The sequence below is a fragment of the Acanthaster planci genome, linkage group LG01, assembly GCF_054643075.1.
Source record: "Acanthaster planci isolate LZ-2023a linkage group LG01, COTS_SCS, whole genome shotgun sequence".
Taxonomy (NCBI): Eukaryota; Metazoa; Echinodermata; class Asteroidea; order Valvatida; family Acanthasteridae; genus Acanthaster; species Acanthaster planci.
The window spans coordinates 7,890,589-7,913,663 of record NC_141777.1 but is presented as its reverse complement, the minus strand read 5'-3'; the positions used below and the strand labels follow the sequence as shown (position 1 = coordinate 7,913,663).

General features: G+C 42.9%; 1 protein-coding gene across 7 annotated transcripts in view; it reads right to left on the bottom strand.

The window, feature by feature from the left end:
• LOC110979241 (tubulin polyglutamylase TTLL5-like) overlaps positions 1-23,075 on the bottom strand; it is a 100,837-nt gene that overhangs the window by 62,782 nt on the left and 14,980 nt on the right. For 4 of the 7 annotated variants that reach the window (XM_087132522.1, XM_087132546.1, XM_087132526.1 and 1 more), the window contains exons 13-26: positions 22,823-22,930; positions 20,989-21,070; positions 20,169-20,230; positions 18,326-18,414; positions 17,573-17,599; positions 16,949-17,142; positions 15,112-15,174; positions 10,253-10,297; positions 8,967-9,130; positions 6,843-7,239; positions 5,731-5,851; positions 4,970-5,116; positions 3,126-3,241; positions 2,017-2,294 (exon numbers count right to left, since the gene is read on the bottom strand). In XM_087132522.1, the coding sequence (XP_086988648.1) occupies positions 2,017-2,294; positions 3,126-3,241; positions 4,970-5,116; positions 5,731-5,851; positions 6,843-7,239; positions 8,967-9,130; positions 10,253-10,297; positions 15,112-15,174; positions 16,949-17,142; positions 17,573-17,599; positions 18,326-18,414; positions 20,169-20,230; positions 20,989-21,070; positions 22,823-22,930 (1,893 nt within the window). The remainder of the gene's footprint in view (positions 1-2,016; positions 2,295-3,125; positions 3,242-4,969; positions 5,117-5,730; positions 5,852-6,842; positions 7,240-8,966; positions 9,131-10,252; positions 10,298-15,111; positions 15,175-16,948; positions 17,143-17,572; positions 17,600-18,325; positions 18,415-20,168; positions 20,231-20,988; positions 21,071-22,822; positions 22,931-23,075) is intronic. The other 3 variants (XM_087132535.1, XM_087132545.1, XM_087132542.1) reach the window with 3 other exon arrangements.

Below are 23,075 nucleotides of genomic sequence, written 5' to 3'. Positions count from 1 at the left end.
CACCAATTTAGCTTCCAAAGCAGAGCGCCTATCATTCATGAAGTGCTTTGAGGATCGGGCTGCATTATGCAGACTGGCTCGCACGCACGGGGCAGTGACGTCTGCAAAAGCAATGAAGTTACTTGCTTACGCAATCCTCCACTCCGACTTCTGGACTGTGAAATACCCTGGTGGACTGCAAAGGTCCATGTAGCCTACTCCACGGAAATGCCTGATGTGCATGGACAAATCAAAAGGATGCAGCCATTTACCCAAGTGGAGTAGCCCAGTGTGGAGGAGGGAAATCAGACTGGGTTTGTTTCCGACATGTGTAACATTGCCAGGTGTACAACCCAGCTGAAGAGGTGGGCTCACATGCAGCCCAGGGGCCAGTATGGAACCCTCCTGGAAAATGTAGGTGGTTGCAAAAGTGGGTCATCGGGTGAATTCCAAGCCAATCCTCTTCCTTCGGAAGCGGTATTCAATGTGGCCTTCTTGCAATGGCTATGATGTTCTTTTGACGACTTCCTCTGTTGAAGTCTTGCATGCATTTTTCATCTGGCTAATACTGGTACGTTCCAAACCAAAAACCTACAGCCATCCACATTACTTCTGGAGTAGCAGATTTCAGTTTCAGATGTGATGGTGGTTACCAAATTTGAAACCCCAGCCGCTGAAACAATTTGCACACAGCACAAGAGCACCTACAATTCTGTTTCACCATGACCTATTTCAGGCTTCAACCATCTAAACCTGTACACATAACAAACCAAGTCACTCTTCCAAAAACCCGATTGAATCAGATACAGAGAACATTTTTTAACACTGGGCTTTCCTGCTCAAACAATGAATGGCTGGGAACAGGAAATGACTTCAGAAAAGGTGAGACAACTGGAAACCAACTTTTGCCATTTTAGAAAGTTAGAACCTTAGCCTCATAGGAACTTCACATCGGTAGGTATCAGCGACGCAACTATGACAGAAGGAATAATGGATGGGACTCTGGTTCTGGAACAAGTGACTAATGGTTAATTTATTCATTTTATTTGTGGTGACCACAAACATGCAGGCAGCTTTGATGAGGCATTCGTGTCCGAATGACCCAACGCATCAGTTGTAACAACCAGTTAATCTGTGTCTCTAGGCCCTCCAGCACAGGTAGCATAAAATGAAGGATTGTGGATGCAGGATCAGGTTTAAATTAAGTATTATGGGGAATACTGTGCTGGAATACTGCTAGAAAATTTCATGAGATGAGGTAGAAATCAAACCAGTAATCACTCAAAAGAAACGCCCGACCTTGTAGGCAACCTTGACCAAAATTATTCCTGAGCTCAGTATCACTTGACACCAGCCCTCTGTTTGAGGACAATGTCGGCCTGAAAATTCTGGACACCAAATTTTTCACAACAAAAGCTTGACAAGTTATGAAAGAAAAAAATACACAGAGACAACATTAATTTGATTTTAAATGTTTTGTTATAAACACCAATGAAGTGAAAGACTTGTATCATTTGAAGGTGAAGATTTTGTGACAAGACAATGGTCTGCATAAGAAGCAGAATAAAAGGAAATTTCATATGACCAGTGGTAGTGTCAAGGTATTCTTCTACAAAGAACTTAACTTAGGCCATGTTGACACAAATCTGCTACATGCACTTTTGCTGCAGGCAGGCTCATTTTGCCCAAAAGTTTTGGGCCGCCTCTTGCCTGTCAGCACCTGGGAGAAACCCTGCATTGTATCCTTTCCCAGTGGGAACAAGAGAGGGCGTGCTTTTACATAGCAACAGCAGTCCTTCGGTTGGAACTCCACACTAGCACAGACAGGTTTATGTGCACAGGCCAGGCACACACAAAGCACACTTGATCGACATCTGTTTGAATGTATACCGTCGTTGCCTGTGTACAAGTCTACGTGATGCGTGCATGAAGCCAGTTGAAAACTTCCCACCAGCTTTTCCTTCCCCTGTGAGGATGCACTTCAATTCTGCGGATATCGGCACCAACCAACCCACCCCTCCCTCCCGATAAACCTACCTGTTTCTTTGTCTCTGCTCTCCCCACCGTGCGCCACTGCGCTCCCTTCGCCGGAGTGGTGCCGCTGGTGGTGTAAGCTGGTGGCAGTGTTGCTGCAGCCCGGCTGGGCCCCCTCTGGCGGGCCTGCGACGGTGGCGGAGGTGGTGGAGGAGACCGGGCGGGCCATGACGTCACCCACGTGCTTGTAGCTGACAGGGCTGCAGCTGGTACCCAGGAAGATGCTGGCCGACTTGTTCTGCTTGGTGTAGGTAGTCAGGAGTTCCTCCAGCTCGCTCTCCCTGTTGGCGTTGGGAGGACAAGTGCAATTCTTGTGAGGAATTACTAAGCCAACAACTTTCAATCTGTGACCGGACCCAAGCAAAATGAGTCGCAAGTCACCAGAGATACTTTAGAGCTGTCCTGTAACAAGCCGGAATGAATCCAACCCCTACAGCATTTTGTCCAATATTGTCACATCATTTTTTTCCTTTGCCAAATCTGCAGAAGTTATTCAGTAATGTCTTGAGGCTGACACCGATTTTGTGAAAATGAGACCAACAGTTCAGGCAAAACTGCATTTTTTGGGAGCAAGTCCGTGAATAATGTACACTTTTCCAACTGAAGTGCTCAATGGCGCACAAGATGACATGCAAAAGGTTATGAACTTCAAACGACTGGGACAACAAAACCATATCGGATTGAATGGAAACTTCACAGATGTACTCATAACGAGTGTTTTAGTTTCAAAAAGATTGCTCGTATGATATCAGAGTTCCTTAAAGGTGGATTCTGCATCCCTCACCCACCCCCCCCACGAGATGGGCCAAAAAGCCTGGCATCCTGGGGTTAACGGCCTTGACAAGAATCTTTTCTTCTTTCTCAGAGTCGAGAAGCACCAGCATAGAAACTCATCAGGATATTTACCAAAAACTCTTCCCCGGTGAGTTCAGCTGACTTCCCGGAGGGACAGTGGACATGAGAATAAACCTTTTAGAAGCATTGCGGACACAATAGGAGGGCGCTATTTGAAGTGGGTAAGTTTGGAGTAAACACAAAAGATTTTCGAATCAAACAGTGCCCTCCTGTTGTGTCCGCCATGCTTCTAAAAGGCTAATGAGACGAGTGCTTACGTGGCAATGGTGGTAAATTGGCTGAAGCGGTCCTCATTGGGGTCATTCTCTTTGTCCTTGGTAGGGTTACCTAGCTTCTGGTCCATCTTCCTGCGTAAGTCCATCTGTTCTGTCTCCTGGAAATATCCAACAATTTACAATTCTATTTGTGGTCTTGATGAATACAACCGAACTGTTTTTATTACACGTTTTTAACAATTTTTATACCCATGACACCTGAATACTCAGCAATTAATAATTCATTTATAAACCTTCAATTTCATACAGTTTTGTTCAAATGGGCCGTGTACTGAAGACATTAAACTATGACACGTTTGGGCTGAAAGCATCTAAAGGCGCTTCAGGTAGCTGCCAAATGACCGACATCTGCTCATGGAAAATAGCCAGAGACTATTAGGGAGTGTCTCAAAAGTTGAAAAAAACCAAAGAATGTTCATTTGCACGTTTCAGTCGGGAATACCCACTGTTCCTTCTGAATAGAACAGAACAGAATATGTTCCCATTTGTCTATGTGTAACCAAGCTAACCTAGAAACAGAATGCTCCTAATGGGAACACAGCAAATTCCCAACTGGTGTACAAAACACACCAGGTTCATGAAGAAGCATTTCCATCCAAATGGAGTACCAAAGTGTTCCGTCATTTGGAACAAAGGAAGTGTAGCACACGCGTGTGTTGGTTCACACGCTCGTTCTCACCCTAATGCCTTTTCCAAACAGAATTGTGCGCGTGATGTATTCACTTATTTACTCTATAGGAACAATCCGAGCTTTGAGACACACATTTTTTCTTTTTCAGCTCACAAGCCCTGGTGGGAATTTGGGATTGGCCCAACTAAGACAGCTACATTAAGTAGGTTGACTGATTTGTTCCCACAGATTTTAAAAGAGGAGGACCAAGTAGCCTTAAAGTGACAGCTCCTACCTTGCCGTTTCAGGGACCGTCTTATCGCATAGTAAGCATTGTTACACACTCAGGGAGTGTCCTAAACACTGACATGTAGGTAACGTTGGGCATTGTTACTGCTTGACATTACTGCATCAAGTTTTAAATGGGAAAAACTTTTCTTCAGTGAAGAAAGTAACAATTTCTGCCCCACTTAAGGCCAGTCTTGTATTCTGGTACCTGCCTTTCACCACACGAGGGCCTCAGATAAGATAAAAACAGGTGTACGGATGCCAGACAACAAAAGGCCAATTACTATGCTCTTTGCCCTTGGCCACATGACTTCTGAAGGAACACTGGAGCATCTTAAATGTGATTAATTGAAAAAAATCCATTTTCAACGAAGCACAGTCTCATTTTGCGTGATCAGGAGGGTAATTCCAAAAATTAGAGTCCAAAAGTGTGACATTTTTGTGTCCCTGTTACATCTGACCTTTGTTATTTGACACGGGATTATCACCAGAATTAATTTCAAACCATTAGTATTTGTTTTGTAGGTAATAAGAATTAATTCAATACTCTTGGAAATTAGAAAATGTGTTCTGAACTTACAAAATCATATGTCAGATGTGACAGGCACACACACAAAAATGGACCCCTAATTTCTGGAATAAGGATTAATTCGTAAACTACGTAACAAAAACTGTTTGAAAGAACAACTTCAAACAGCAAGTATACCACTCGCCAGCTGAGAAAACTCTGCCAAAGAGAGGCCAATCAGGCATTTTCTCATAAAGATAGGGGGTCTCTACAACTGAGAAAACCCGGCAGCAAGCCAAAGAGGCAAAGAGAATCAGCCAGGATTGGCCACTATGCACATGAGAAGTCACGCCGACTCGGACTACTCAACCCTTGATAGCCTTACTCATCTGCGAGTGTCAATCTATAAAAGCAACATGCCTTGTTGTAAATCTGGACAAAGTCCACCAGCTGCTTGGCCAGGACTCTTCTCCTGTCGTGGGCGGGCAGCTTCCGGCTAGGCACGATGACTTTGAACGGCTGCTGCAGGTTGCCTGCGGCTCTCTTCAGGAATCGCAAAACCAGGTCCTGGAAAGAAAAAAGCAAAAATGGCTCAAAACTATCACTCACTCCTGTCCATGCCATTTCTATCCCATGTGGAAGTTGTCCCTGACAAGCGAGGGTGCTGTTTTCTGTGATGACAATCGGGGAATGACACCGCTTAGATTTGGATTTTCCTGTTGAATATGTTAACCTAGAAGTTGCTTACTGAAATCACTTCTGAGAAAGGGTTGACTGCAGGCATATTACCATGTACTCAATCTATTACCTCAAAAAAGAAAATTCAGAACATATCAAAATTTGAAGTTCTGTGTACTCAAATGAAACATTGGAAGTTTCTCAACAGTGTGACATCACGGTCTTGCTCATGAATATGGTTAATTCACATTAAAGCCACAAAGGCACCAAAACACCGTTTACAATAGCAAGAGGAAGAGAAACACAGGTACTTATTCAAAAGTTGCATGAAAAAGTTACATTGCATCGACCCGTTAAGTTGAACCTCCCACTAATTGCATCGACCCATTAAGTTGAACCTCCCACTAAAGTCGGGTAGACCTTGACACCTTACCAACGGCATACTCTTGTGACTTTCTACTCAAGGAAACATTTTTTTTAAGTGTTTTTTTTTCAGTCCTTACCATTTGTTCATCATTCTGGGCAGATTCCTCCAGTAGCTCGGGTGGTTTGTGCGTTTCATCCAGTAACCTCTGCTGCACCCGCAAGAGGTAAGTGGCAAATGCCAGCCTCGCTTGCAGCTTCCTGGAAAACGAAAACAGTTAGGGCAAACTAAAACAAATTTTCATTTGAGAGTCTGTCCAATTCAATTGACAGTAAGGTAAACTCTTCATTTGAGGAACATGAGAAAAGCAAGGGGTGTAGGAAAATGGAATTCATGCAGAATGCCTACCTTAATGACATCTCAAAAATTAAATTTGCTACACAGAAGCATCTTTAAAATATGACTGGATTCAAGTTGAATGAATTCCGATGTTTACTTTATTCCAATTGAGTACAGCATTGCTGTTACAAACACCACTACGCGGTACAATTGGGCCAACCAAACATGCCTTGTAAGTGTGACTCTGATGTAGAAAATCTTGCATTATTGATACAAGGATTCTTCCCTTGAAAAAAAATCATTGAAGCAGAAATTAAGCGCACAAACAGACAGACTTTTCCAATTTAACTCCAAGAAATCTTCATTACGTATTTTGATAGTTTCGATCGTTTTCAACAACAGTTGTAAACTTATGGTGCCCCACTGCAACTCAAGTACTGTAGAATGGTTTCCAGCACATCTATTACAATTCAATTTTAGTGACAGGAACCAGTGTAACTAGACGGTATGTCACATGTGATTTTTAAGCAATGACTCAAGGAAAATTCATGGGAAACTTGATTTTGTTTTGCAATTGACTCCACTGCTAAAAACCTGAAAAAAGGTAATGAACATACATTGTACATTGAAGAAATTCATGAATTTCAGTGACATTTATGTTTAATTTGACTTTTTTTGCATTGGAAGAGTTGGCTCATATCCTTACACAGAAACACTCATGAGGCAGGCCACCGCACATTTGAAAATGCTTGACCGAGTGCATCTGTGCTGACAAATTGCTATAATGACCCCTACAACAAGCCTATTGTGTGGACTCTGCCATGTTGGTTATAGCAGCATTGTACTGTATGTCAAAGGCTACTGCAACTCCTTTGGAAAATTTAACCAAGTTTCATGTTGAATGCAACTCACGAAATGTCGCCCCCGCTATTCATGATCTCAGGCACGTTGATGCTCTCCCTGATCTCCTTGGCCGAGGGCTGCTTCTGCACCTCCAGCACCATCCGGGCCCCCTTGTTGTCCTTGCTACCAGCAGGTGGTGCCACAGGAGGCTTCCCCGAAGGATTGATCCTGCCCTTTCCACCGTCCTGCTGTGTCCCACTTCTGCCACCGTCCTGCTGGGCCTTCCCACTGGCCAAGGAGCTCTGGCTGGAAGTGACCGAGGAGGAACCGGGCTTGTGGCCTGTTGGCTGAGAGGACCGACTGTGAACAGCCTGGGCACTGGACTTTTGAGTGTCTTCAAGCTTGCCTTGGACCAGAGGTTCTCTCTCCTGCCGTTCACTTTTGACTGCACTGCGCATCACACCAGCTTACAGGGATAGAGCAAAGAACATAAGAGGTCAGATGTACAACTGTCTGTAACTGGAGCAGCTTAAGGGTTAGCACTGAAGAAATCTCTTTTCTACCGTCACTGTGTCTTAGAGGATTCTTGCTTGGACAATCACTTTGACAGGCTTAACTACTTGACTGCCTCTGGGAGGCAATTACCAATCCTTGGTGGAAATTTTTCCCCAAATGAAATCTTGACACTTGGCACAATGTAATAACTTTTCACCTGAAATACCCATTTGCTCCTGTCAACAAACAACTGACACAAAATGCCATGCTCAAGAACATGGGCATCCCAATATTCCTGAAAGGTTTGGACAATTTTCAAAGCATCAGCCATTTCCAACTTTTGGCTTCCACCCACATAATTTTTTTCAGGCCTCTGACTCTTGAAATATTCAGCCTCATTGGGAGTCTATTTTCTGCTCATACCATATCGTCAGTATGACTCAAAACCAAAACTCGGGCCTCCAACTTGCTTCACACATTTAATACTGCCAATAAATGGTTTCCAATCAAGGACCAAGTCGAAGCTCCAGACAGGGCAGAGGTCTGGTGAATGGTATCTAGACACCTGCTTGTTTGGAAAAGCATCTGATGCAGCAGGTTGTCAGACTTCAAAGCAAATGGTACTGACAGGGACAGATCTAGCAGGTTGTTATCCCCAGCGAATAAAATTGTGACCTGTTCAGTGAAAATGAGTCATGAGGCGATTTCTAAGTAGGAGCAAGCAAAGCTCCTTGTTTTATAAGCATTACTCCTTTTAATATCCTAATGAAAATGGACACTGTGGTGGGTGAAAATGTTGATAACTTTAAGGGTTCCTGCTGACTCCCACAGTCAAAGACACTTTTACAAAGCCATGGTTCATGTTGAAAATGGTGAAAAATCACTTATAGGTGTTCATTGCATCCATGGTCGGAAGTGTTCTGAATGTATTTGGACCTAACCCTAGCTCCGGACAACAAGAACGGATCACGGATAGGATGCAGCCCACTGTACAGCAACAGCAGTTTTGCTTGTAACCACGTAGTTGCCGTCTTCAACCTTGCAGCACTCCGATTTCTTCTGAAATAATGGCAGGGGCTCACATGGGAGATCCCTACTGCAGTTAATGGTCTCCGGGAAGGTTTAAAAAATGGCCTGGGCAGTCACTTGATGGAACAGGGGTGGGAAAACTACGTACACACTGCAACTGTTTCATCATTCACAGGGGGTTGCATGAGCAATGCTGACACCCTGGATTGGAACATTTAGCAAAAATCACCACGCCAATGCGCGGATCAATGTGTATGATGATAAATTGGTAATCCTCATACATTGCCCTGTCCTCCCGTAACCTCATGGCTGATGTTGCTTTAGTGTGTACTTGGTCGGAATCATCATATGGAACCTCTTTTGACCCACTGGGAGTGATAACGGTGACAAACTTGTGACCTGATATCTTTCCAGCACTGCCTAACCCTCTCCATTGGTTGTTGAACACAGATTGGTCTTTGCCTACCAGTGCTCTGGAGGTGGGTTGGTCTGTTTGTGGAGTTTTTTTTTTTTAGGGGGGGGCTGACTTTTCACATGGTGAAGTCACACTCTCAACGGACCTTTAAGGGACAAACCGCAGTGACAGCATGTGGCCAAACCGCAAGGATGTTATGGATAAGCTCCCTAATTCACAATGTGCACCATGAATATCAAACCACAGCAACTTACCACTGAACATCCTCTTGAGAGTCGGGTAGCGCTGACGCACTTTGTTGCGCACCTGCTTTCGACCTGACACATTTTCTGTGGTGTCCAACTTCCGTGTGAACTGGCAGAGGTGCTCCTGGAGCTCCCGGTCTGCTAATTCCTGCAAAATGGTGCTTGTCACTTTCCTGAGGTGAGGCAAAGATCCAATGTACTGCAAAGTTAGCTGACAGAACACATTCTTTTTTTGATACATTTCATGCTTGGCTAAACAAATTTGGTTCTCTTGGAGGCTGAGCAGGGTTTTGTTCTCCCCTGAACTCGATGACTTTTCTCTTCAGACCTTGGGAGGCTCAAAGGATACTGATTTCTGAATACACATCGCTGCAGCCTATATGTACTGGACGCACAGCAAGGTCAATATTTAGTTGTGGGTGATTTAAGAATAACTGATTAGATCAGCCTTTTGTCACATACACGTATTTGTTCATCAGCAGATTCGTCGGCTGCACCACAAAGTGACACGTAAGTTTTGGTTGTCCACAAAGTGATATACGGACCACAGACCTTGTGCAGAGTTTGTGGTGCAGCAACTATCAACAATACGTCAGTTTTGTGACGCAACCAACAGACTGATCATGAACCAGTCCAGAAAGGTTTAAGGAGAGGAAAGTAGAGAGTGACAGAGGTCAAGCATGCAGAGTTAATATTAAAGATCAGTCTTGTCATTGTAACATATAATGGTCATGCGTTACAAACAAGTGTAAATGGTAACTCTTTATGAACAAAGAAATAAGCGAGTAAGTTTTGGTTTTTGGGAGATAGTAACCTGACAAACAGCTGGACTGAAAAATAATCAGACTGAAAGGTTTTTTTTCTCCGTTACCATGATCCTAATCACAACATTTTGCCACCACACACAATAGGCTTTTGCCTTTCATTTAACCAAAAAAAGTTGAGATGTCTGTTTCAAAACCGAGTACAAACAATCCCTCCCAGGGTGACAAAACCTTTTGTGATAAACTTAAAAACTTGACATATGAGACAGCTTAACACAAGTCCACTCACATAATACAGAACTGCTGATCAATCATGAAAGTTGAGTAAAAGCATTTCCAAGAAACAAAATTTAAAACCAATCTACAAAAACAAGGACTCGTGCAGTGTTAAATTATTCGCATGCAATGTTACAGAATACAAAGGATTACGTAAATAAATTGCATGCAAAGTTAAAGTACTTCATGCAGAATGATATCAACTTCATGCAGTATTAAGATGATAAAAGTTAAGAGGAGTTTAGGTTGACTTACTTTGCCCTAGTGAAAAGGCCAGTGCCTGACGACAAATCGAACATACTGAAAGAGAGTTTTATGAAACACGAACATAGTCAATACCACCAGGGGTCATTTGAACGATACCTGGGCTGCAACATTTTTTTTTTCTTTCTGCAAAGCATTGCAATGGTTTGGCACTACTTTGCATGATGACAATTTGCTTTACTAACGGCCTAATGCCCAACACTGTAGTGAAGTATTGATGGGGTAAGTTGGCACTCTACAGCTAAGCATGAAATGCAGAGATAATCTTAGAAGATACCTTCAACAGTTTGTACACAAAACACGGCTGCTGTGTCGATAAAACTCCCGAGGAAAATGAGGGGCAAACTCCACTGCGGTTGACGCTAATTACAATTGTGGCCTTCAGAACTCCAAAAGATCCGGAAAGTGTCTTTAAGATTTCATTTACATTTCTCAATGTATTTCGCAAGAGACGTGTAACTCGGATGCAATTTCTTCAGTTCTTCCCAATGTGCACTGCAGAATTTAATACCAATATTACATACACTGGTACCAATGTGTTGCATGCTTGGACCTGAACAACCTGTTCTGCCGGCACTTGAAAAGTCACTTCGCACCAGATAATCCGTTAAAAATCATCATAGCTCAGTTCTTCATTTCCAAACTGTCCAATGGGAAATTCAAATTAAGATTCCACAAGGATGAACTAAAAGTAATAGGTTTGCGGAAACACCATGCAAGATATTTCTTCTGTGAGTACGTGTGGTTCTGACAAGGACCAAGGGTACTTTGCATCAGATCAACTATGCATGAGATAAGAGCTCACAATTCTGTCTTTCTGCTCAGACTTGAAGCATTCCCTCACCAGCACTGAAGGGCTATCGAATAGGTTGGTGGTACATGTGAGTCATCCAACTATGCTAATTCACACACATCATGCACATCCAAACACAAATTGGTCCAACATGCTGAGCATGGCTCACCAAATGCATATAAACCCATGCAAACACATGACAAATTCCAATCAGAGGACCATGACCACTGTGAAAAGGCAAGTAAGTAATCTCTTGTTCCTGCATGGAGTAGATTAAACACAACTTTTGGCACTGCTCAATGTGACTTGTGGCTCCAAGAATACAAAAGACAGAGGCCCTTCAATGACTGCGTAACAAGCACTCCCTCAAATCCCGCATAAGCACATCATTGAAAATGCAACACCAATGTTACAACATCGAGTCTCCATCCTTGAAACGGGCAAACGGGGAACTTTTTGTTTGACAGTCCCAGCCCTGAACATCTTCCAAAGGCTACTGTGGAAGTCTGGCCTTTGGTGGCATTCCCCGGCTCCAAATTACGTTATTCTGCTCGACCTAAGTGGCTAGCCATAACAAGGTTGAAAGGCAATTTCCCTCCAGTGCATTGGAACTGATCAGGAACTAAAGCCGCCCCAGTATGACCTACTGCAAAGGCATATCATGGAAGTGAGTGAGCTCAATCAATTGTGAGCAGAGAACACGACACTCCAATTCTTAATAACACCTGTTTCATGATTAAAAGCTGTTTATGCTGCTGACTCTTTCGGCTGATCACTACACATCACAAGCCACCTGAATGCAAATTTACATATTCCTAAAACCTGTAAACCAACGACCCACAATTTTTCAGCCATGATGTGAAACTGAGTTTCTTGGAACTCACTCAGCAGCTGTTCACAAGGCAGGGATGAAATGCATTGCACAACAACCGCAGCAACTCACAGTAAGATGTCAGTGCGTGAATTAAGTGAATAAACTTGAAGAAATGCTACAAGACACCTCAGCTTTCATCATGAATCTTATGCGATGCTTATGTACCAGTGTTGTAGTCGAGTACTTTTCCGAGTACCAACATTCTCCGCAAAATACTGAACTGGGTAAGAGGGAATAAAGCCAGAGTGCACAGGCATTTGATGGTAAATGTGCAAAGGTAAGATTACAAAATTAATGTTAGACTTCAGACACTCCCAATTGTGTAAAATTTAAGTTTTAAGGAGAAAAGTACTGGCTGAGTACTTTCCGAGTACTTTTGTCCTAAAAAGTTAATTTTAATCAAACAGCGATGGTCTGAAGTCATTATGTTGCTTTGTAATCTTACCTTTATGAATGTACCATCAAATGCCGATGTAATTCAGCTTTGTTCCCTCCAACCAGTTAAATATTTGGTAGAGAACTTGGTTCTAAAAATGTACTCAATTACATCACTGTTATGTACATGTAGTCTGATCGAACAACATGGACTATAACATATAGGCCTACATATGTATTTCCAACATGAAGCTACTGTAGAACAATTGGCTGATGAAAACTTTGTACGGTCAATTCGCAGACAAATATCATCTAGAAAGACAAGATGTAAAACTGCTTTGAAGTTGGAAAACTCCTCCAAAATGTGCTACTGATGACCAGCAGTCTACAAACAATGAGGCTGTGCATTCATGGAGATCACCTGGGGTTTGATTTATAAAAGTGCAGCATGGTTTTTTGTGGTGTTACAGCTATCGTAAGTATTACCTCAACACCACAGCTATCGTAAGTATTACCGGTACTTCAACACTACACTCCTATTAACAAGTAAAAGTTGATGTACCTTCATGTACAATCCTAACCCACATCAGCACTGATTTAGTTCACCACCATGGATTTATTGAGGAAGGGGTTATTAATTTTCTCAGCTTGGATTGCCAATGTGTGCATGTACTGCATAGGCTTGGGCGAGGTCAGGGGCACAATGTATTTCAAAACCAAAGTCCCACGACCGAAAATGGCCACAACTCCAACAAAGTATGCAAACCTACAGTGACAAATATACATGTACATGCATTGTACAGATATAACACGCTTTAACCACTTGCTGCCGGGTGGATTTTTCTTGAGCAAGACAAGATGCCTGGTCAATTTCAAGATTTTCTGTTTTCAAAATTCTTCAAAAATTCATCATTTCACGTAATGGCCGGTTATACCCACATGAATGACTCTTTGGGCCCTATTCTAAAGCTGACAGGTAAACTTCATTGACTCCTGAATATTTCAGCCAGGCCTGCAACCTTGGAAAAAGAGCCCAGATTGTGCGGTTTTAGGTAAGATTCATTTGTTCCCGAAACCGGCACAGTGCACTGCTGACCTCTTTTCAATAGGGGCCAGATTAGCGTGCAGCGGTGCTGTGTGGCTCATCGCTGCAATGGTGGAGAGCTTTTGTCCCTGGTGGTAATCCGCTCGCTCTAAATGCCTCAAACTGTGGTATACTGTTTCAAAACCAGGCTGGATTATCTCCACTATTGAGAGCGAAAAAATGTTGGTAATGCCCAGCAACTCAGTCGTTTGTGCTGAGCACGGTCTTTTGTTATAAGGCCCAACTCTTTTGTCCCAGTTCCGGGCTCCCTGGCTCTGCATATAAAGCCTATGTACCCGGAAGTAGTCAAGAGTGGGTAGTGAGCCGATTCTAGCTCACCGAGGTATTTGAAATTGATAAACTCTTCCCAAGGTGAAGCTGAGAGAACCAGTTTCTCAATTTCCAATAACAGGAAGAGCAAAAATCGACTATCTACTCAAAATCAACAAAGTTATTTTTTTTCTACCATACGTCAGACACATTCATTCAGGCATTAAACTTTCAGGAGTAACAGAAAGGTGACATGTACTGTTAGTGTGCCCCCGTCTGTTCATGTGGGCTTTGCTCACACGTGCATACTTCACTCACGCAACAATTCCATCACCTGCCGCCAACAGGTATTTGACTTGCGCGGTGATAAACAATTAAAAGTAGCAACTGGCACGTGATAAATGGACTAATGAGAGTTTGGCTCTCGATCATGAATATGTATGAGGTATGGTAATATACAAATCCAGTCCTTACAACAGGCTCTCAGCCTGGTACATAGTGAATTTACATTTTAAAGAAATGCTGTTTGGAGTTGAGATAACGGAATAACAGGATGAGGTAGCCTGCATGACTTGTTCTTTACTTTATTCCTGTTCCTATGGTAGGCAAGCATGTTGTTACTGTGTGTGTTTACTGTCCGCCAAGGTCAAGCAAAGACTTAACTGGAAGTCTTTGGTAAAAAAAAATGACGGCAAAAACATTCGATTTTTAATCCTGAGCACTGTCCCTGGCAAACTATTTCGATGAAAAATGTGAAAAAAGATCAAAATGACCTGACCATAAGAAAAATATGACTGACGAAGATGAACCCACGTCAAAAATATACCACTCTAGCGGCTGAAATGGAAAGAAAGCAATAACATCCCATGAGTAAATGTGTGCCAACTGTAAGATGCTGTTCTATCAACTGATGTCCACATTCTATTGAGTGCAATTAATCCCTAGCAAACTGTTAATGACCATCAAATCTTGTCAGTTTATGAGTTACGATATTCACACGCATGCATTGGACTCTACTACAGCCATGGCCCTTGAATATCAAAACCCAGAGCAACCCTTGCTCTGTGAGTGTAACTTTGTGGTCGGTCTAATAGACAATGCCAACCTTCTCAACGTTTGGAGGATGCAAACCAACCTGATTGGGGGGTGTCCTCATTGGACTATCACAGTGAAATTACTTCATCTATATTGGCATTCACTGTTTAGTGTATGGGCTGGTTCACACAGAGCAAAAAGTATCACGAACAGATAACACAATTCTGATAATGTCGTGAAATATACTTCCGGTAAAACCTGCAGAAGTTGAAATGCTTTCACAACTGTGCATGATCCAGCCTTACAGTTCCTCACCATATTTACAATGACCCCGATTGTAGTACACAGGACATTGCCCTACGGGCAAGCACTGCAGAGCAAGGGTTACTTAACTGCTTAGCCACAGCAAACCAACTTACTTGTCTGGGTACAGACGGCTGTGCAGCACTTGGTTCAAGTTGGTACGACTCTCTAAGAAATTTCTGTATTTGTAAAAACAGGATGATACCACATTAACAAAAACAACACATGTTCAAAAAAACCTGTTGATACTACACTGGGGCAATGACTACTAAAGTTCAATACAAAAGAAATCAACACAGGATTGAAAAAAAGGGACTGCCTTTCAATCTCCAAGATTCTAGAACGGCATCTCAGTACTCCAGCTCTTTGCAATGGGACGGTCTGAGCCAGGCTGAGGTAAACAGAGTGAAATTTGACTAGACATTTCCAGGCTGGAATAACATCTCAGAAAGCAAGGTGGGATGGGATGCTGGTCCATCTTGACTTGGCTTGGACAATGAAGAAGACTTGGTGGCATACTGCAACTACAAAACTCTACTCCATGTGCACATATCCCGTACGTGGAATGTATATGCACACACTGCAGATATGTGGGGCTGGAGATTTGAGAAGCTCCATCAGTCAAGCTTGAGCTAGATGGCAAGGGAAGACTGTAAAACTACCCTTCCCATCGCAGGTATTCATCTCTACTCCCAGTTTCTCAACCCCCACTCATCAACCACCAAGCTGCTTACTTGCCCTTGTCCCAGCTGAGTGGTGAGGGGAAGATCCATAGCCATCCTCCCCATCGCTGGTATTCAACTCTACTCTCAGCACCCCCCACCCCTACTCTCTGGCATCAATCACTACGCTCCTTACTTGTACTTGTCCCAGCTGAGTGGTGAGGGGAAGATCCGGAGCCATCCTCCCTGTCGCTGGTATTCAACTCTACTCTCAGTACACCCCACCCCTACTCTCTGTCATCAACCACCAAGCTCCTTACTTGTACTTGTCCCAGCTGAGTGGTGAGGGGAAGATCCATAGCCATCCTCCTGTCGCTGGTATTCAACTCTACTCTCAGTACCCCCACCCCTACTCTCTGGTATCAACCACTAAGCTCCTTACTTGTACTTGTCCCAGCTGAGTGGTGAGGGGAAGATCCGGAGCCATCCTCCCCATCACTGGTATTCAACTCTACTCTCAGTACCCCCCACCCTCTGTCATCAACCACTAAGCTCCTTACTTGTACTTGTCCCAGCTGAGTGGTGAGGGGAAGATCCGGAGCCATCCTCCCCGTCGCTGGTATTCAACTCTACTCTCAGTACCCCCCACCCTCTGTCATCAACCACTAAGCTCCTTACTTGTACTTGTCCCAGCTGAGTGGTGAGGGGAAGATCCGGAGCCATCCTCCCCGTCGCTGGTATTCAACTCTACTCTCAGTACCCCCCACCCCTACTCTCTGTCATCAACCACTAAGCTCCTTACTTGTACTTGTCCCAGCTGAGTGGTGAGGGGAAGATCCGGAGCCATCCTCCCCGTCGCTGGTATTCAACTCTACTCTCAGTACCCCCCACCCCTACTCTCTGTCATCAACCACTAAGCTCCTTACTTGTACTTGTCCCAGCTGAGTGGTGAGGGGAAGATCCGGAGCCATCCTCCCCGTCGCTGGTATTCAACTCTACTCTCAGTACCCCCACCCCTACTCTCTGTCATCAACCACTAAGCTCCTTACTTGTACTTGTCCCAGCTGAGTGGTGAGGGGAAGATCCGGAGCCATCCTCCCCGTCGCTGGTATTCAACTCTACTCTCAGTACCCCCCACCCTCTGTCATCAACCACTAAGCTCCTTACTTGTACTTGTCCCAGCTGAGTGGTGAGGGGAAGATCCGGAGCCATCCTCCCCGTCGCTGGTATTCAACTCTACTCTCAGTACCCCCCACCCCTACTCTCTGTCATCAACCACTAAGCTCCTTACTTGTACTTGTCCCAGCTGAGTGGTGAGGGGAAGATCCGGAGCCATCCTCCCCGTCGCTGGTACTCATCTTTGCTCTCAGTCACCACCCTCCTCTCCTCAGCAGTAAGAGCCTTCTCACTCTGGTTCCCTACGTCCTTGGACTTTTTAGCGGAGCTGGGACGACTAGAGACACTAGCAGATTGGGGTCTCTGACGCTGTGTGGGGAAATCAAACAAAGCAATACCCAAATAAAAAAAAAAAAGAAAACACATCCTAATGACATGCAATTCTTATTAGGACTTGTTTGTATGCAGTACCTGTTCAGATGTTGGAACAATGAGACACGCTGAAAATGTCCAACTTTGTGCAAAACGATACCAGTTCCAGTCTGAGCTCTAGCACAAACCATTTTTAAAATTCTTGCATTACCAGTAGTCAACAAAAAGTTGAACATTTAGTTCGCAGCCCCTTATGTTCAACATGCTTGAGGAATAGACAGAGGATTTTCTTTTTTAAATGGTTTTCAAAAGGCCGTCTGTCAATTTTGGCCCCTGATGAACAGTGCTTCTTGATAAGTGCTTCAAGTGCTGTCATTCATCTGACCAAATGGCTACTCACACATTCCCCTGCATTCACCCAACTTACCATGAACTGGGAACCAATGCGAACCTTCTGTAAAGAAAGGCCCCCAGTGAATGAACAGCACACAGTGCGCAAACAGAGTGGCACACATGGTGAGAGATGATGGAGGGGTGGTGTGCACAGCACAGCAGATGAGATGAGGTGAAGGAGAATGAGACAGTAAAATGCGGAGAGAAAAATCGGTGGAATCAATGTGAAAAAATACACCGCAGTACAATTCAGGCTTTACAAAAAGAGTAATTTTAAGTACGTATCATCAAAAGGATTGCTTTTTCAAAAACAACCAGGTGCTTGAAAGCTTGTACAACGACTGTACCGTAAAGGCAGTGATAAATGCAAGGTGCTTAATTCTTGAAAGTAGCCAAGAGGCTGGGATTTGAGTTCATGCATCTAGGCTACGACAGCATATACTAAAATGTTTTCTTCACGAAAATGTACTTTGAAATTGAAACCATTTTGAAAGTGTTCGAAATATAATTCACAGCTGAAAAATACACAAGTTTAATGGGGAGAACTCATTCCACTGGGTCTAACACAGGTTGTTTTTACTCTCAACTACAGCCTGCAAAATTTCAGAAAATAGACACAGAGAGATGCAACAGACTGAAAATGGATATTGCCTAGAAAGGACGCTCCATATGGATGAAACCAGTCTACACAGATGCACTCAATATGTGGAATATCCCTCACTCTGTGAGAAATGATGAATTATCTTTGTATGAATAAACACAAGTCCTTGAGCGACACATGACCTACCTGTTGCCTTAGCACGCTGCTGGCGGCCAGCTCCTGGTTGCGTTTGCTCTGCGATATCCGGCGCATCATGGGGTCCTGTGCTATGAAACCTGCGCAGAGGATATAACAGGGGGTACCTTTCATTGAAAGGTGTGTCTTTTTGTGCAAGAATTCCCCTGGCTGTGAACAAGTTTGAGGCTAATGTCAATAGAGCTTTTTCACCCATGTGACTGGATTGCGCTAAATGTAAACACCACCACCACGTGTGGACCACCTTGGCCATGGTGATCCTATACATTCCTACGGGCAGCTTCAACCAGATGTGAATGCTGCATGCTTGACTAGTTTATCTTGAATAAGTAGATTACCGTCACAACACATGGCAGTCCAGCACAATTGTGAGATCACAGAAAAAAAGGTATACAGGGACTGTTAGAAATCGAACACATGCAGGATGCACACGCACCTCAGGAAACATTCTTAAGTTTACAGAACAAATTATTAGCAATAAACCATTCACATCAAAAGTCCATGAGCACAAGCAAGTTTCTGAGAGTCAAGCACGATACATATCCTGTACATGTAGGTATTTTCAATAGACCCTATTCACATGGAGGCCATTATTGATCTTATTCCCCAAATCTCTTTTACATATTGCAAACTGTCGATTAGGATAGCACCAGACTCTTTTATACTTCCGTGCGTTCCAAGCCCCCCTTTCAATAATTTTCAATTAATTCTTTGTGTTCGATCATGAATTTAAATTATTCATTAGAGTAGACAGGTGCAAATCTGTCATGAAATTTCATTTTATTGCTTCAGTTGTACTCTCAATATTCAAAAATGAAGAGTTTACCTCGCTTTCAAATTCAATATGGCCGACCCAGTAAATAAAGTCTATAGGGTCAAGTCAGATCGAATAATTGACTGTTCAAATATTTAATCTCTAATTCTGAAGAACATTTGGATGTACCAAGCCTCTAGAGAAAGAGACATGGCTCACCAATAAACCTTTTGCAAGTTAAATTTGAATAAATCTGGTACACTGAGTGATCTGATTGCACTTTATTTAAACTTAACAATTTGAATTCCCCAGACTAAAGACAGTTTCTATACCTTGTGATTCGGGGCAAGATTTGCATAGAGACTAAGCAAAAGCTTGCCCCGAATCACAAGGTATAGCAACAGTGTCTTTAGTACAGAGAATTCTAATTATGTTCACGTGAAACTAAAGAGCTAAGTGTACCAGATTTTATTCAAATTTAACTCACAAAGGGTTTATTGGTCCTAAGTGCCCACAATGCAATTGGCCCACTGGAATTAAGGAGCTTTTTTAATTTTCCCTTAACAAAACAGCACTTGACAATGTCAACTGTGACCAGAACCATACATCTATAAATATCAAAGGTTTGCATATTCAAGCTGGTCCACAATCTGAGCAACTGAGCAGCTGGCTTGCTTCATTTCAATATAAATCTACCATATTTGCATTCATTCAGTCATCACTTCAATTTTGCTAATGCATGATACACACGTGTTTGACAGTATCAACAAAACTCTCAATTCATGTATTAGGAACAGTATAGATAAAGTATGTATTGGACCCTGAAACTCATAAAGTGACTTCTCGATGATCATGTAGACCAAGAATTGAAAGTCTATTCAATCTACATAATATGCACCACTGTGTCAGGCAGCTTGAAAATATGAAAAATGAAGGAAAGCTACAGTCTTGCCTTACCTGCTTCATCCCTTGCTCTACAAAATTGGTCTGCCTTCTAGGCACAATGCACTTCTCGCCCACTACAACTATTAGCTTTGTGAGGGATATTTAGGATAACATACCTGCGAGAGATCCACTTACCAATCAAGCTAAAGAGATCGGACACCATGTTGGATTTGATCTTCAAGTCAATGGGTGCATCACTAAAGAGGATGCCAAAAAAAAGAACAGAAAATCTGTTAAAATTCCTGTTAATTCTGATTTAGTTCTGAATTTTTCTGGAAAGTGTCAAATTTATGTGTCCTGGCAAAGAAATGTTGAAGAATGCATGTAATGATAAATACATGAAACCATGCATACAGAGGGTGCAAAGAAAAACATTCAAGATCATTATTTGCTGATTTTTCTTTCTCAAATCTATATTTCTTGAGCATGCAATGGGGTCAAATCAAGTTGGTAAAGGGACTTAGAGCATGTTCTTGACACACATAGATTATGAATGACCCCTCTCAAAATTCTTTCCTCATCTTGGCCCAGCTTCTGGTACATATGTGGTGTTACATCAATAAGAATATAAAACTGTCGAGCATATACCCTGTGCCAAGCCAAGTCAGCAGGGTTGTACCAGTCAATAACCCCAGACATTACCTGAAATTTTAGCTGGTAACCTCACTTTGTTAAGCAGATCTTTTATATGCTTACCAAAAACACCTTTCCAAGCTTACAAGATCAATCACAGTTGCCCGGCCTTTTTTTCAAACGTGATCCATGATCAACAAAACAATAATCCATTCCTTTCCCACTCATCTCCATTAACTTCTCACCCCTACCTCACCTGACCCAGATGTGTACAAACTGTGCTACAGCAAAGTCCTCTTATGAGTCTTCTGCCGTGAATTTGCATTGATCGTTTGTCTAGGGTTAGTAGGCATACCGAGAAATGGGGGGAGGTCAGACTCACCAGGCTAGGGAGGGAGAGAGGTTGACTTCTAGCACCCAGGGTTTCAAGTTCTCATCAATGAGAATATCAAAGCCATACAACTCTGGAAGTAGGGGAGACAGAAGGGAGAGGGGGGGACACAAACAGATACAAACGCATCGATCACAAGGGTCTGCAAAATGGCATGCATGGTATGGATACCGCAGGCTTTCTGTGTAATGGATGATGCTATTAAGCACTGCTTCAAGGGTCCATGCGAGGAATTCCTCTTTAATCTCTTACGTACACAATCTTTAGGCAGCTTTCTACTCCTCTTAAACATGCGTTCAATTATCGTGTAAGGTGTACTTCTTTCAACATTTGACACTGTTCCTCCTTTTCCTGACAACTTTAGGCACAGATGCCATGATGTCATTCTGGGAAGACACTGTTCAGTTTAGGGATTGTCTGATAACACTGATGTATCCCAATTTTGCTCCTTGAAAACATGTGTGAGAAAGGGTTGCTCACTGACTTTATACTCTCATGTACCTGCACAATGAATCACCAAAGGAGAGAAACTTTACCCCAACAAAACACCTGAAATCCTAGAACTTTGTTCCGGTGGTGCCAAACCAACTATGGTATTAGGGCTTTCTGCCAAAAATAACACCACAGGTTTACTCATGAACATTGAAAATTCAAAATAGCATCAGCAAACCCTCGAAAATATCCTTCAAAATGGTAAACAAAAAATGAAAATAAATCAAATAGGACCTAAATGTGCATTTTTTATCCCCGAATGGGCTAATTACAAAAACTAGGCTCTTTTCCTTAGTCACAGCCATGTTTGTGATGGCTAAATGCTATCGGTGTACTCCATTTTGATTTTTTTTTTTACATTAGCCACTTCAGAGTGAGTAGCTGAAGCTGACAAGAACACCTTTTCCTAAAACCGGCCTTCCACTCAGGCATATCCTGAGAGCACTTCACAGAGCGACACTCAAGCTATGCTTCCAGGTGTCATGACTGTGCTGTCCATGTGCTCTGGAGTATCATGGCAACTATGAATCTCTAAACCAAATTGCTCCCATGTGAATTTTTTTCATCCCTGTGATCCAATCAATCCTGTTGTAAAAGAAATTCGCAAAGCTGAAGAAGAAATCTGCAACGTCTTGGAAACCCTTTCATGAATGTGATGATGTCCTTTCAAAGCAGCAGAGAAAAAAAAATTTGAAGCAGCCCTCTCACACACGGCTTATTTATTTTCTGGCTACACCTGCTTGTGCAATATTCACTTCACTATAAAAATCCACATTTTCTAGCCTGGCCTGCAGTGTCAACAGTAAGTAGCATGGAACACTAACAATTGAGTTTTGTACATGGATGAAATGGGTACAGGTTGAAAGCTGTATGAAACTCATTAGATGGAATCTTGGAACTACTGTTATATAACCTAAACTAATTAATTTTATTAAGCAACTTCAGGAAAAAATAATGACCTACATGCAAAACAAATTGTTTCAATAGATTTTACATGAATTCATGGGGGCAAAAGAGAAAACCTTATGACAAATCGTATCGAAACAGCTTTTGGAAATCAGAAAAAACATCCATTGACACAACTGAAAATGAGGGAAAAAATTCAGAGTGAGGGAGGGCTGGAGTTACGAGGGAGGGCTAATTTGTTGCTTTTCCCATAAAACAGAAACTTACTCAAAGTGTCATCAGAATCCGAGTCAGACACTGGACATCTTTTTCTGAAATTCAGTCATCTAACGCCGACTGACTTTCTTGTCCCCCTCTAACCCCTCCCAACCCAAAACACCGCCATCTGACATCCCCTACCCCAAAGACTACAAACAGTGAAGTTTACCGAAACAATTCCCACGGTGCGGCATGAACATCTTGCAGGCCGTAGCTACGGGCAGCTCAGCACACAGCAGCGTCTTGCTGACAACCTCCTCAATGCGACCAAGCATACCTAGGTAAAAAGAAAAAGGGACAAACTGATCAACACATTTTCATGGAGTTTACCAGCCAATTCCAGTCAGCGATAGATTTTTCTGCCTCGCAGAATACATCCACCCAAGTCTCTCCCAAGTTGTGAGATCACAATCGACAAATTC